Source organism: Nipponia nippon, unplaced genomic scaffold (genome assembly GCF_047370975.1).
Source record: "Nipponia nippon isolate SJK-2023a ecotype South Korea unplaced genomic scaffold, ASM4737097v1 scaffold_3, whole genome shotgun sequence".
NCBI lineage: Eukaryota > Metazoa > Chordata > Aves > Pelecaniformes > Threskiornithidae > Nipponia > Nipponia nippon.
In genome coordinates this window covers 55,859,177-55,873,760 of record NW_028262347.1, presented here as the reverse complement: position 1 = coordinate 55,873,760, position 14,584 = coordinate 55,859,177, and the positions used below count along the sequence as shown (strand labels likewise).

At 43.6% G+C, this 14,584-nt stretch overlaps 1 protein-coding gene across 8 annotated transcripts in view; it reads right to left on the bottom strand.

Annotated features, from left to right (window-relative positions):
• The window catches only part of TCF20 (transcription factor 20), a 130,813-nt gene that overhangs the window by 35,016 nt on the left and 81,213 nt on the right, over window positions 1-14,584 (bottom strand). For all 8 annotated transcript variants that reach the window (XM_087764625.1, XM_087764620.1, XM_087764621.1 and 5 more), the window contains one exon: window positions 3,121-8,751. In XM_087764625.1, the coding sequence (XP_087620751.1) occupies window positions 3,121-8,715 (5,595 nt within the window). In that variant the 5' untranslated portion in view covers window positions 8,716-8,751. The remainder of the gene's footprint in view (window positions 1-3,120; window positions 8,752-14,584) is intronic.

The window sequence follows — 14,584 nt, the reverse complement described above, 5'->3', positions numbered from 1 at the left end:
GATGGCTTCTGGCAGGTACACCTCTGAATACCCTGACTATCATCTTCGTGTTGCATGTAACCCTCTCATAACTGAAGCGGGGAGGATATACTGCTTCCAGAGAAGAATACAGCACTACAATTTGCTACAATAGGATAAAAAGGTTAAGGAAAAAATAATACTAGGAGAAAACCTATGCCATTATTTGTGAGAGGTGAAAGAGAAAAGATGGATTACTCTTATGGATGTAATGCAGAAGAGCTCAGCATTCAGCTAGGACACCTGTTACTGTGTTTCTGTAAGACTTAACAAAACAAAGCGCACACAAGAAAATGGTCCCTGCCTCTGAAAGTTGAGAGTCTTATAACTAGATTAAAAATGGACCCAGACAAAACAGTGGAGAGCACCGAAAGGCTACAATATTACTTCTCGTACACAGAAAGTAAGGAGTATTTCTTACAGCCTTAAATAGGAATGATCAGGAAGAAATAATTTTAAAATCAAATGATGAGACTGTGAATCTGAGTGACAAGAAAATCAGAACAAGGCAGACGACGGATTAAGGATGAAATAGATTAAAAGCCACATTTTGAATTGAGAGTCTGAGAACTCACCATGAATTCAAGAACAACTTTTAAGTTTGTGGCAGAAGAACATGAACCAGGAGCAAAAAAAAAAAACTTTACAAGACTCTGGAAAAATGTGACCAGGTTACCAAAAGCTACCCAAAGGCATGGTATTCCAGGATAAAGGGAAGGAAAGCACAAGCAGAACTTCAGTGAACCCCACACAAAAGCTGGGAGTAATGAACAACAGCCTCTGCAAAAAATAGTGGAAAGAAAAGAGGTAATCAAAAGAGGACACAGACAGGAAACGGTGGAACAACACTTCAAGAGCAGCACAGCTGATAGTGACAAATGTAGCTGACAGGGAAAGGAAAATGAAGTACTGGATCTGAACCTTAGCTAGGAAGAGCCCACTGTAAACACTCATTACAATTGTAGTCGAGCACAATCAAAGCCACAGTGGAGGACAAGAGCCCCAGAGAATGCACTCAAAGAATTTTGAGATGAAAAAATGGAAAGGAAATTAAGAGGTAGTTGCAAAGGCAAGAGAGGCCACAGGCATTTTGTACACTCCTTTTTTAAAAAAAAAAAAAAAAAAAAAAAAAGGGAAACACCCGTGTCTACAGGTACTATGAGTAAGTGATTAAAGGAAAGAGGCAGAGAGAAAGGACACAAGGTTCAAGGGAGATAAGGAGATGTTCTTGTATGGTGCCATAAGGGCAGATGAAAGGGTTAAGAAGAGGAGGGAAAAAAAATTCCTATTTGTGACAAGATGATCATAACAGTTGGAAGAAAGTGATAAAGGGTAGGCCAAAGTGTACTCAGTCAGAGTTATCAAGCTCCCATGCAGAGAAAGAACTAGATGTCAAACAGCATGCAAAACCCATACAAAAATATTGTGGGTAATGGGCTACTTTGTCAAGTTTGATTAGAGCCTATTAGGGTAGCATGTTTCTGCCAAGCATACCCCCCGCCTTTGCAGGTACAGGAACACAAAAAGGACAGCTGGAGGACAACTCAAGCGGTTCGAGAACTTGCAGAGAAGGCATTTGCTATTGGGAGAACAACAATCATAAATGAAAGACGCACCCTGAAAACAGGAAAATCAGGCTGGAGCTATCCAAATTCAAAATACTGGTGAACTACAAGACATATGAAGGCATGGCCACATTGCAAGTAGAATCCAAATGGTGGTGGAGATCCCGAAAGAACCTTGCAATTATCAGAGATAAGAAATTCAGCAGTTGCATCAGAACAAGCATGCTGGCACGGTTCGATGAAAACCAAATGAAATTAACTGACTTTGTTTAATGAGAGGCTAGAAACAAGAATGCAGGCCAAATCAAGTTAGGGCAAAGCAGCATGTAATTACTGTCAAAGAACAGCGAGTGAAAATGCTGAACAAGCCAGGAATCAAACCTGAAGAGAAAAGCTCATGGGGAGGAAATGAGAACACTGTATGTAACAACACAGAGTGAAGAAAAGATAAAAACTGGATCCCAACACTGTTTAGAACAGGAAGAATCTGAAGGCAACAGGAAAAAGTAGTCTAGTGCCTCTTCCATGGACTGGCCCAGGACAGAAAGCATAATGCAAAAGGTAACCATAACTAAAGGGATGCAGCACACCAGTGACAGCAAAGAAAGCCACATAACCGTGGTTTTAAAGTGTCAGCTTATGTCTTAGAAAATCAAGAGCGAGTGTCTCCATCCACAACCAGGTGGTTATGAATAAAGTTCTCCCTTTGTCCCTGCTTTAGTTTAATGTATTTCTTCTCACTCATTCTCTACTCGCACTTTGGAGAAAGCCAATTATCAGTATGGTTTGTGGCATAATTCGTATTGAATTCATCAATACTAAACCCATCCATGTTTCACTTAAAGCTTACAGGTCTCTGTGCAATTCTGCTCTATCCACCTTATTTTGTAAGGACTGCAAGTTCTCCTACAGTTGTGCAGCATGTATTACAGTCACAGAATGGCTTAGGTTGGAAGGGACCCCTGCTGAAAGCAGAGCCAACTTTGAAGCTAGATCCAACTTCAGAGGTAAAGCGGGTTGCTTAGGGCCTTGCCCAGTCACATGTGTGCATCTCCAAGAACAGACATTCCACAGCTTCTCTGTCATTCCCCATCCCTCAATCCAATGTTTGACCACCTTCACTGTGAAATTTTTTGCTTAAATATTGAATTGGAATTTTCTTTGTTGCAATTTGTGTCTGCTGCCACTTGTCCTTTCACTGTATGACTCCAAGAAGAGCCCTAGAGAATATTAAATATCTACCAGGATAGAATAAGGAGGAGAAAAACAGATCACTGTAGTCATGAGAAGGCCTTTGGACATCCAGAACTTAAAAGTAGGTAATGAGCATCCAGCTTTTTGATGCCTGAAAAATCTGTCTGATCAAATGTGGCAGAGATCTAAACGAGGCCATCAAAAGGACATCACTAGAGATTTACTTAAGATGAAAGATGATAGCTTAAGACATGAGAGAAGAACAAGGGAAAATGGTATTCCAAATGGTATACATATTGCAAATGAAAACAAATAATTTTGCATAGCAAGGTTAGGTACTCACCATCTCTCTTGCGATCTCCACAGCTTCCTGCAGCCCATAGAGCCTGCCACAGACCAGGTAGATCCCATTGGCCCAGAGAATACAACCCTCATGGACCCAAAATTCATTGCTGTCAAGAGGTAGTTCAGGAATTTGTAACTCCAGCTCAGTGCCACCTTCTGAAGTGGGCATAGAGGGTTTTGAGTCCAAAGGAGTCTTTTCACCACCACTGCCACCGTCAGTGGTTACTTTTTTACAAGAAGCTCCCCTTGAAAGTGACCGAGAGGCTCCGCTACAGTCCTCAGAGCGGTGCCGCCTCTTAAAGCGGGGATGAGCAGCTAGGCTTCTTTGTTCCTTCTGTTGTTGCTGTTCCTCTTCCTCTTCTGTATCTGTCTTGGAACCATTAGAAGCGCTTTTGTGCCGTACCTTGACCTTGCTCTGCATTTCTGTAGCCCTCTTTGGAGGTGGGTTCTTGGGCAAGGTGGCTGCGTAATCCTGGGGGTAGAAAGGACCAAAGAGGTCACCCATGTTACGATAGCTGGCCCATTTGCCACACAGGCAGCAAACCAGATGCCCTAAGACAGAAGACTCTGTTACTACAGGGCCCTGCAGCATGAAAGTTGAGGTGGGCAGCACTTTGCTCTCCGCATTGCTAGGAGGGGGGGTTGAAGACCTCTGTCCTTTCCGACCCCTCACCAATTTGTTCTGCTCCTCTTCCTCCGCATTAATGATTGTGCACACAGCGCCTAATTCACACTTGTTTACCACATGAATATAAGGGAAAAAGGACTTATTCTTGGAGTCAGTTTTATCTACAGACTGGGTAGCATATTTAAGTTTGATCTCTGGTTCTTGAGGCTCCACAATCGGAGCAGCCCGTCTAGGCTTCCGCTTCCGTGGCTGTGCTGCAGGTTTTCGCCTCTCCCTCCTTTGCCTCTTCGGTTTTGGCTCACCACCACCTACCCCTTCTGAAGACTGTGAAGGTACTGGTGGGGGTGGCGGGGGCGGTGGCAGTTGCTGCTGTTGCTGCTGCTGCTTCTTCTGCTTGTTGACACTCCCAATTGGCCTCCCCTTTTTCTTTCCAGAGGGAAAATATCCCTTTGGAGGGAAACCATCTGGCTTGGGTGAAATGTTTGTCACATCTCCATCTTTTTCCTCAGACTTCAGATTTGGTTCAGAAGTAAACACACTGGAAGGGGAAATTGTTTTAGAGTCGGAAAAGGTCAGAGTTCCAGCTCCGCTTACAGATCCATCAGACCTTCCTTGACTACCTGACTTCTGAGAAGGTGGTGGTGCTGCAATAGATCCTGCTCCTTCTTTACCAAGACTGGCAGTTTCAGGGACCTCTTTCTTGGTTTTATCATCCTCACTGCTTTGCCACTCTTCTGAAGATCTTGGAAGAGTTATTTCAACAGCTGTATCCTGGCTTGCTGGCCCCACTTGATCTGACATCTCTCCTTTTCTCTTCTCAGCCTCTGGTCCATGTCCAGCCACATTTCCTCCTTCAGGTCCACTCTTAAGGGACAGGATGTCATCAAGAGTGACAGTATCCGCGCCAGTTTCAGCACTGTTGGTAGAAACACTTCTCCTAATATTGGGAGATGTAATTTTTTGAACAATAGCTTCCAGTTTTAATCCTCGCCCCTTTCTTGGGGGCAATATTTTGGTCTTAGCCGGGCTTGTGAGGGAAACAGCAGGGCAATTCCTATTATCAGGACTTGGCAGGTCCTTGAAGGAATCTCCCTTTGCAACTGACTTGCCAACATCTTGGCTTTGAGATGAATGGGCATAGGAGTTGTACGTTTTATCAGCTCCTTCTTTTGCTGAAGTCATCAGTCGCCCTTTATCTTCACTGCCACTGTTCTTCATATCCTGTGGCTGTCTTTTGGTAGGGATAGGAGAGATGAAAGAACGGACTCTCCTCCTCATAATTAATGGATTTTGAGGAGACTGGTCTTCCTGGCCAGGGAGCCTGAGCATGGCATTACTAGGCTTGGGCAAATCTGTAGATTCCTCTCGCCGATGCCCATCACTTTCTTGAGGGCAAAATCTTTTTTGGTTGGCTGCTCCGAGAGGGCCACTGCTTTTGGCAGGAGAAGTTTGCCGAGAGAGGTCCCAACCAGATTCGTGATGCTGCAACTTCTGGTTGCCATGTTTTAGTTCGGTGCATTTGCTCTGAGTACTGTCACTCCCCATAACGCAGCGCCCAGCTTCCTGGCTTCCAGTATCATGATAAGAGCTACCTTGAAGGTACATCATTCCATCCTTGTCATTTTTTAAGGGACTCCTTACTCTTTCCAGAAACTGCTGTTGTCTTGGGCTCTTCCTTGCTCCTTCCTGCCTGTGCTGAGCTGCAGCAATCACACCCTGAGCAGTGCTGCTTGCCCAATCTTTGTATTCTTCTTGCTGTTGCTGGTATATCTGTCTCTTGTAATGATACTGGGAATTTAAACTCTGGTTAGGGTCACCGAAAGCATGAGGCCTAGCATTTGTGTGATACGCTGAAGCCAAAGATGGACCTTCTGAATTCTGAGGGTAAGCAGAATGCAAGGAACCCCTGTTAACTCTTTCCGATAGTGTCATGTGTGGGTTCATGTGATGCAGATCTGCCCCTGGGCCTCTGCTTCTGCCCGGCGACATTTTCAGCTTATCAGCAAGATCCTGAAATTGAGAAGGTGATTTACCCCTGCTGCTTCCAGTTCTGCCAGGTGCTCGTCTCATCTGTGTCGATCTGCTGTCCTGCTGGGAAATGTAGTCTGGAGCAGCATCAGAGACTGCAGCTCCAGGGCTAGCGTTGCCTCGGAAAGACTCATGCTTGATGCCAGCGGGATGACAATGGTCTCCTGTTTTTTTATTATTGAGACTAGCTGAGCTCTTCGACTGTTCAAAATCTTCTTCTTTTATTTGCCCACTGTGAGCTTTCATCTTTGTTTCCATGGATACTAAACCACCAGGGAGTATTACTGACTGGCTCAAGCCAGGGGCAAGACGTTCACTCCTTCCACTTCTGGCCTCAGGACCCATGTGCCCCATTGGGTGAGGGCCAGGATCTCTGACAAGTTGCCTTAATGGAGATATGTCACAGATCACTGATCTCCTCTCTGAGAGTGCTCCCCCTTCGTGAGCAGAAGACTGAGACTCCACATCAAACTTTCTAGCAATAGGGTAATCAGCTAGATTTATTTGCTTCATGTCAGAAGCTGCGCTGCTAGACTTCCTATCCCAGGGACCCCAGTGAGGGCCCTCCAGGAGAGACCCCATGCTTTTATTTAAGAGGCCTCTATTGGTCAATTCATTGGCTTGACTAATTAAGATATTGGGCCTCATGGCTCCCTCCAAATTCCCAGCCATCCCAGAATGCTCCTGTGCGTTCCTAGAATACCTTCTGTCTGGATGATGGTGGTACCCCTGTAAGACCTCCTGTAGGAGGCTAGGAAACTTCTCATTCCTGCCTTTGCGCTCACTGTGCCCTGGAAAATCCCCTTTTTCTTGACCAGAAGGATACTGTGGAAAGCCACCAATATTTCTCTGTATACCAGCTGCTATATTATCCTTGTAACTGTATCTTAAACTGCCAGGAGATTTGGAAGGTTCTGTTCTTGCAGGAAAATTTGGCCCAACAACTGCATGACCAGGCTGGCTGTTCCCCTCTCCATTATGGTTAGTGTTATCTCCACTTTTGCTCCCTTTACTTCCTCCTTGAGTTTCTGGCTGTGTCCCTGCATGCCCAGCTTCTTTCCCTCCACTAGTGCTAGCTGGTGCCTGAGTGGCTGTGGAAGCATCATCTTGTGCAGGTTTATCTTGTCCACCTGACTTTTCTACTCTTCCTGTCATAGCTTCCCGGGAGACAATGACCCCAACTGCCTTTTCATTCACTTTTGGGGCATTTTCCACAGTCACCACAGCTTCCTTCCCATCAGGGGAGGCCACATCTTCCCTAGCTGCAGGGCTGCTGCTGAGTTTTGATGGCTCATTCTGAGAGCCTTGTGCTGGTGAGGAGTTGGATCTCTCTAAGTTGCCCCCTTTGTAAGTGGTGTCTGAGCTGGTGCTCTGGCCACTCAGCTGTCTCACCCTTTCCCCATGATCCTCTGAACTACTGGAACAGCCACCATCAAGGGACTCTGCCAGGGGAGACTTGAGTTGCTCCTCTGCCTGGGAGGAGCCTTCTGAGTTGGTGCAGCTGTCAGCCTTCTTTGAAGATGACGACCTTTTGGAACTTTTTTTCTGAGGTGCCAAGGCATCCGAGAGCAACATGTGCTGGACTGTGTTGGGCAGATTGGCCACTTGAGAACTTAGAGCACTCAGGCTGCTCAGCCCTGGATCTGTGAGCCTTTTTTCCTGCAGTCCTTCGAGCCCAAAACCCTTGAATCCCCCTGCGTGAGCATTGGGGCTTGGCATCATAGATGGCGTAGGACTAAGCTGAGGCATCATCTGCAGGATTCGGTTTCTAGAACCCATGGACATGTTGCCTTGCCCACACTGGAGATTTTCTCCACCTGGCATGAGTGGAGAAGGGGTAGAGCTGCAACTTGGAGACTGAACCACAGATGCAGCAGGAGATGGATTAGAGATTGGACTGAAGTTTTGGTGGAACTGCATCGGTGACCTTACAGGAACTTCAGTCTGGCTGTACTGTCCCACTTGACTTTGAAGAGAGAGCTTGGTGGCAGCATTTGAATACTGCATTACGTGCTGAGGTGGGTGCTGTTGCTGCTGCCCCTGCTGCCCACTTTGGGGCAGCTTAGACTGCTCAAAGCTTTTCATTGGTTGAGTCTGAAAGCTGTAGTTTGACTGGGTCCCATATGCCTGTGCATTGGAACCCACAGCGTGGCCTTCATACTGCGACCCAGAATTCACGCTGTAGCTTCCATCATAATTCTGTCCTGACTGGCCAAAACGCTGCGGGGAGGGGAAAGAGGAGGAGGATGATGATGAAGGCGGCTGATAGTGTTGGCTGAACTGACCCACTCGTAACTGGTACCCAGAAGCAGAGGAAGGCAGGGTAGATGGACGCTGCATTGGCTGCAAGTGTGAGGTGCTAGAAGCAGACTGGCTGGAAGCCTGGGGTAAAGGCTGATGAGATTGATAGATCTGCTGTCTCAGCTGCTGCACCTGCTGCTGCTGGCTAGAAGCCTGCTGCTGATACTGGGCACTCCCTGGAGAAAAAGGACCAGTATAATCCTGTTGATAGTGAGATACACCCCCAAGGCTCGAGTGCTGCGTTTGAAACTGGCCCACGTGTCCCTCACTTCCATACTGACTCCCAAAGCTACTCCCCTGAGGGGGCCCATAGCTCTGTACTGGTCCAGAAGGCCTGCGCTGAGGTGGCTGCTGCCCTCCTGATGCCACTGGATCTTTGTTGGCAGCCATATAGTAAAACTCTCCTGCTTCTTTTCTGAAACCTTGGTAGCTCTGATGGCCAGAGCTCTCACCAGGCATTGCTGTAGGGGCTCCTGTTGCTCCACGACGTCCACTGCCAGTGCCTCCTCCGAAGCTCTGGAACATCTGGGCCTGCTGGCGTGGGCTGAACTCTTCCAGTCGGGATGAACCGTGCACTTCCTGCGGGTAGCTCTGCTGGTTTCCGTGGTAACTACTTTGCTCCCGAAAGGACTGCATGCTGTTCAGCAGCAGAGCGGCAGCTCGAAAGCCCTCCTAAAGGGGGAGAAAAAGAAAGAGGGGAAAAAAAAAAGGTATAGCATCCACATGTCCCACTCACACCAACACCACTGCTCAATTTCACTGTTTTAATAGCAATTAAAATTTAGTGTTTGTCTCCTGCTTTCTGGTGCATCAAAGTGTATCCCCTCTCCTTGCAACTTTCCAACCTTCTAGGTAGCGCAAGTAAGAGGAAACACTCACTTCCAAGAAAATACAAGTCAGAAGCCTACTACCAGTTGGAGCGCATTTTCGGCATTAATATTTCCCCCGCAGTCATTTACTAACTGGGTCTGTTTATGTGCCCCTGAAGAAACAAACTTCCAACAATATTTTGCAAAGCAACGGAGAACAATCCTTACCCTCCAGCTATTATCTATGGCTAATACTGGGAGTCATCGAGTGTTTTGCTACCACATCAAAACATGCAACAAGGAGAAGCCTGCAACACTCTCAAACCACTCCTGGATCTACTGTAGGAACGATATCCGAGGCCCATGTTTCACTCTGGGAAAGACCTCTGTTAGAAAACACACGAGATACAATTGACCAAAGCTCAAACCAAGATACTCCAATGAAAAGGATATGTGGAAACCTGTGAAAGAACTGGCACCAGCATGCTCAAAGACATCTGCTCCATGCTCTGTTCCCGACTACTCCCGTGACACTTTTAGGCGAAAACCAACACAGCAAGACAACGCAGTATTTTTCCCCCATCTGCTTTGTTTTAAAAGATGGCAAGTCAGAACAAGTCCACTCTATTTGAGCAAAAGGGTCTACAACTTCACCCCTTAGGGCTTTTATATTCCTTTGAATGAAACTTAACTGAAAACATCTGTCAGCCAGAATATATATTTTGGAATACCATGTATGATCATCTACATTTACATAATGAAATCCTAAGTAACTGCACTTCATGAAGGCTCTCCTATGTACTTCAATCTATTATTCAGTGTGTGGAATCATGACTCATCCTCAAGGACTGGACCACAGCTGCAAAACTGTTTGGGGACCCTAGCTAGTCCCTCTGTAAAAGCCTGACACACCACTAGATGCATTAAAAAAAAGTATGGTCATGAACAAGTATATGCATATACATTTTTTAATTTAAATAAATAAATAAAATCAATAAACAGATGACAAAGGCATTTCATTTCTGAAACACCTTGTGGTTTTCTCTTCCTGAAAACAAACTGGATAAAGCCACCTGGAGAGACTCCTTCCTTTAAATAAATCTCAAGACAATGCTCACGCTTTTCCAGGAAACAAAACCCTGACTCCTCAGATTGGAGAATTCCTGGAAGACTTGCCTACATGATGTTTTCTCATTTAGCCATGTTTTGTGCCATGTGTTTTGTTGCCACATTCACCTGAACCCACTCAAAACTGAAGTCTAGCTTTGCACTGAAAAGTTTTGTTCAAGTAGATCACCAGAGTCAAAAGAAAACAGGCATAAAAATGACAGGCTGCAGGTGATGTCTGGCATCATGCTCTTTTCCCATCTGCCTCTCAAGATTTTTTTTTAATACGTATGTTATATACAGAAGGCTCTAACTCCACCATTAGGGTCTTTCAGAAAGGCATCCTAGTTATATTTGGGTTTCTGCTATCTGTTTGTGCATGCAGGCTACGGAACACACACCAAAAAACCCCGCTGTAATGCATGCCTCCACAGTCCCTCTCTGCTAACTCAAAGGCATCTTTGCGTTGCAGCCCTGGTTCATGCAGCTTAATGTCCACAAGAGTATTACTGAAACATTTACTAGAATCAGAAGGGAACTTTCCAGTTGTTGATACTTCCAATTCCGTCTCTCCCCTTCTAGGAAGTCAACTTCACTGCTGTTTTAATCTTGTACTCTAAGATTTTAAGTGTTGTACTATAAGAGAGGTCTTCTGTTCTGCTGAACTTCCACTTTTTTAGCATTTTAAAGACTACATATATCACATGAATAACACTTTTATGAATGCCACACCGTGCCGATCTGCCCAGTTTGGGCTTCTTATGGATAAACCTCTCCCTTTTCTGAATTATTCCCTTTGATGTTTCATCAATGTGAAACTCCTGCCCTCAAAATTGGGATGCCTAATGCAAACTTCTTTCTCCCTTTTTACATGACTTGCTGTTAAGGTGAAAAATCAGACAAAAAATAAAAGTAGGAAAGAAAACATACATAGAAATAGAACAAAGTTATCAAACTAAAGGTAAGAGAACATCTATTGTAACTGGCAGATGTTAGAAAGCAGCTTCTCTAGATAAGCAGTTTGGGGCTCTGCAATCAGCGACATTCATGTGGTATGGAGACTGCACGCACACCCTGGCAGACACGTGCTTTGCCTCCTTGTGAAAGCAACATTTCCATCCTCATCACAGGCTCAGTCTCTCACAGAATCTCAGACTAATTTTTAAACATGACTTTAATAAAGCTTACTTTGCATAGTCTGAACAAGGTCTCAGGAAGCCTGTTTTGCATTGCATCGTACAAAAACTTTCATCAGTGATGATACTCTTTCTTCTAGAATAATACTAACAAGGGCTTGAAAACTGCTAACACACCTTAACAATGCTAGGGAACATTCTTAAGACTTCCTCACTCTTAAAAAAGAATAATTTTAATTACATAATGGAACAGAAACAGCACAAGATGCCGTAAAATATCTTTAGGAACAGAGATCCAGTAAAGGTCAACCTGAGGCACAAATTCCTATCCTCCATAATCTCATGCAATCACATAATATTTATTTAGTCCAGAAGATATATATGCTAACTCAAAACAGGGAGAACATGTTTTTCTCCTTCAATTTATTGTTTTTTTTTTTAATCTTGGATTTTTACCCTGACAAATAAATAAAGTTTTCATCGGGAGAACTTAAATTACTGGTGCCCTAAGCAAATGCTTTCTGTTTTCAAGTCTCCTACAGAACAACACTTGCTTTGAATATCTTACAAGGAGCTTAACTTGAGTAACACAACCAGTAGAATAGCAGCCAAAAAAAAGAAAAAAGGCATTTCATTAATAACAGGAGTAAGAAAAGATAGGAGGTACTTCAATCCATTACATCATGGATAACTTAAAGACATATAGCACATTTCCTGTCATTAATGTACTATAAATACAGGACTATTACAATTACTATTATAATAATCTTTCTTAATAGTAAGAGTGCTGCAAAGTGCACTAAGAATAATTCCATGGGCAAGCCTTGTTAATAAAATACATTCAGACAGATGAGGCCTTCAAAGTCTACCTAGACCCACAGGAAAAAAAAATATATTTGATTAAATTTTTACTGCAAGCCTTTAAAGAAAATATTTTCAGCTGGCACATACTCCTCCACATGCAGGAACTCAAGAGAACGATGCACCAGCTGCTGACTAGAGACTACAACACAATCATATAAAACTCTGTAAAGGTGGTACACATCCATAATCCCATCCCCAGCAGAAGGGGCAAAGTCCCACCTCCAAAAAAAGTGTTCCGTTAACAGCCACAAATTACACACATTTACAGTGTTTTCCAACACACACAACAAAAACATCCAAAGTCTTCCCCACTTATTCAAAGGAAAGGTAAGATTCTGGCACAGCTTTTACTCCTCCAGTGTCACACCTACACTCTCACTACATGTGCACCCAGCTCTATCAATAAAGCTTCATGATTCTCCTCAAGTATTTATAGCCTGTAGCTGTAGAGCCATCTAAGTGTATCCATCTAGAGATTACGGACTACATTCACTAGGCTAAGCAGTTTCACTCTGCTCCAACACTTCTGTTTCTTCTGCAACAGCCCAGTAATCAAAATTTGCCTTTAACCTGGTAGGAACAAAGGAAGCATATTACAAGCTTGTGTGGCGGATAAAGAAACAGCCTCAGTGACAAAATCACTGCACCTAAGTCATGAACAGACAGAACCCATAGGTCCTCTTATCCATATCTCAAGACTTACTTGTGAAACATCTGAAGTTATTTCAGGCAGTCTTTCAAGCTACCTTCTCCATGTGAACTTATTTTTAAAGCACATCTACAATGCAGATTGCGTTTCTTGTTTCATTGTCCGAAACAGCCTTGTAAAACACCTTTGTTAACATAGCAGTTCCTCAAAATACAGAGCTACTGTATTCTGACCCTACTGTGAGCAAGATTATTACAGAGTAGTCAACAGCATGTAAGCATCTTTCAACAGTTCCTGCATGTATATGAGACTGCCCCCAACCATTGCTGATTAACAGGGTTCATCAGTCCTCCCACACCAAGATTACTGTGTAAAATGATTTTCTGCAACATACTGTGCTAGTTTTTTTAAATCCATATAAATCTTTAAAACTTTTTTGTCCCAGTTATCAAAGACTGGACACATAGAGGACAACTGCCCAGATTTTCCCACATAACAGTGATGCCAGCATAGTAGTGCAGCACTACAGACAGACAGCTCAAAACAAGTGAGCTAAAAACCAATATACCATGGGGATATGCTTAATTCTTAACGATAAGCATATAAAGGAGCAAACAAAAGCAGCATCACTTAATTCTGTAGGAGGTAAGTGAGGTCTTTCTGCTTCGTTAAATTTTCTTTAGATTTGGGTTGACTACTGTGACCCATCTGTGCAGAGAAGTCTCAGGCAGCAGTCAAATGCAATATATTTTCGGTGATCTGTCAAAGACCTCTCACTTCCTAGCACGCTTATCAGGAAAGAAAATATAGTTACAGGCAGGTGACAAACAGTAAGATAGCATTTTTCCATAGTCAAAAAACGTACATGAACAAGTGGGTTTTTTATAGAGTGTCCACGCTTCTAATTAAAATACTTATTTACTAAATGCTGTGCAAATAACAGACATATACATAGATCTCCATAGCCATTTCTAGTCACAAGCCATACAAAATGCAAAAATTACCATTTTTGTCCTTCCTCACTGTATCTTCTTAAAGTAGCAGAGCACACCCACAACCAACCCGCCCCCCCCAGCCAGAACTTGAGTCTGAGCAACTCAGTGGCATAATTTGTAAGTAAACAATCCTCAGGATCCGAATTAAGCCTGAAATATAGGAGGGGAAAAAAAAAATTCCATGTACTGAGTATCATTTCCATTGCCAAGGCCAAGCTGCTAACCCTCATTTCTGCAGGTACACAATTATTACTTGCACACCTGAGCAACAGCTGGGAATGGACTCATCCTGTTTCAGTTCTGGAGGAACGTTATCCTGTATGCTGCTTTTAAGAGAAGGCAAATCAGCTATGCCCCAAGTAGATGAACTTAAGGATTAAACCTAAGACTGCATCTAACAAAGTAACAGATCTAATTTATACATTTTCTTCTACACTTTATGCCTTTTTAGAAGAAAAGGGAAATTGGTTTTAGTTTTCAACCTTAGGTGTGATATGGAAGTAAACGAAGACAGCCAGCACTTCAAAAGGTCACCAGTTTGTCCAAGCAATAATACTCACTGCTCACTTCTTTTAAAAAGTTGTGGTTACCCTGAACTGCAAACAGATTTTCTTCATACCTTTCTATAAAGCTGTTTCAGATCCTGCTCCATGAAGTTACTTTTGCGTACTACAAATAAACAGCATGATCTAAGACACAGGAAACTCTGGTATTGCCTTATTCACCACCGCACTTCTAGAGAAAACTGCAGTCAGATCTGGCTTTCACCAAGCCATTGTAATTTATTCTATCAAAGAAGCCTTACCACACCACTCAAAGTTTAAACAGTATACAATTAATTTTCACTGAGTGCCAGAACCTCTTGAAGTAGATAAAGTATCTTAGAAAGCATATAAAAACTGACCTTAAAACCAGAATACTATGTTACTGAAAACAGTGTTTCAC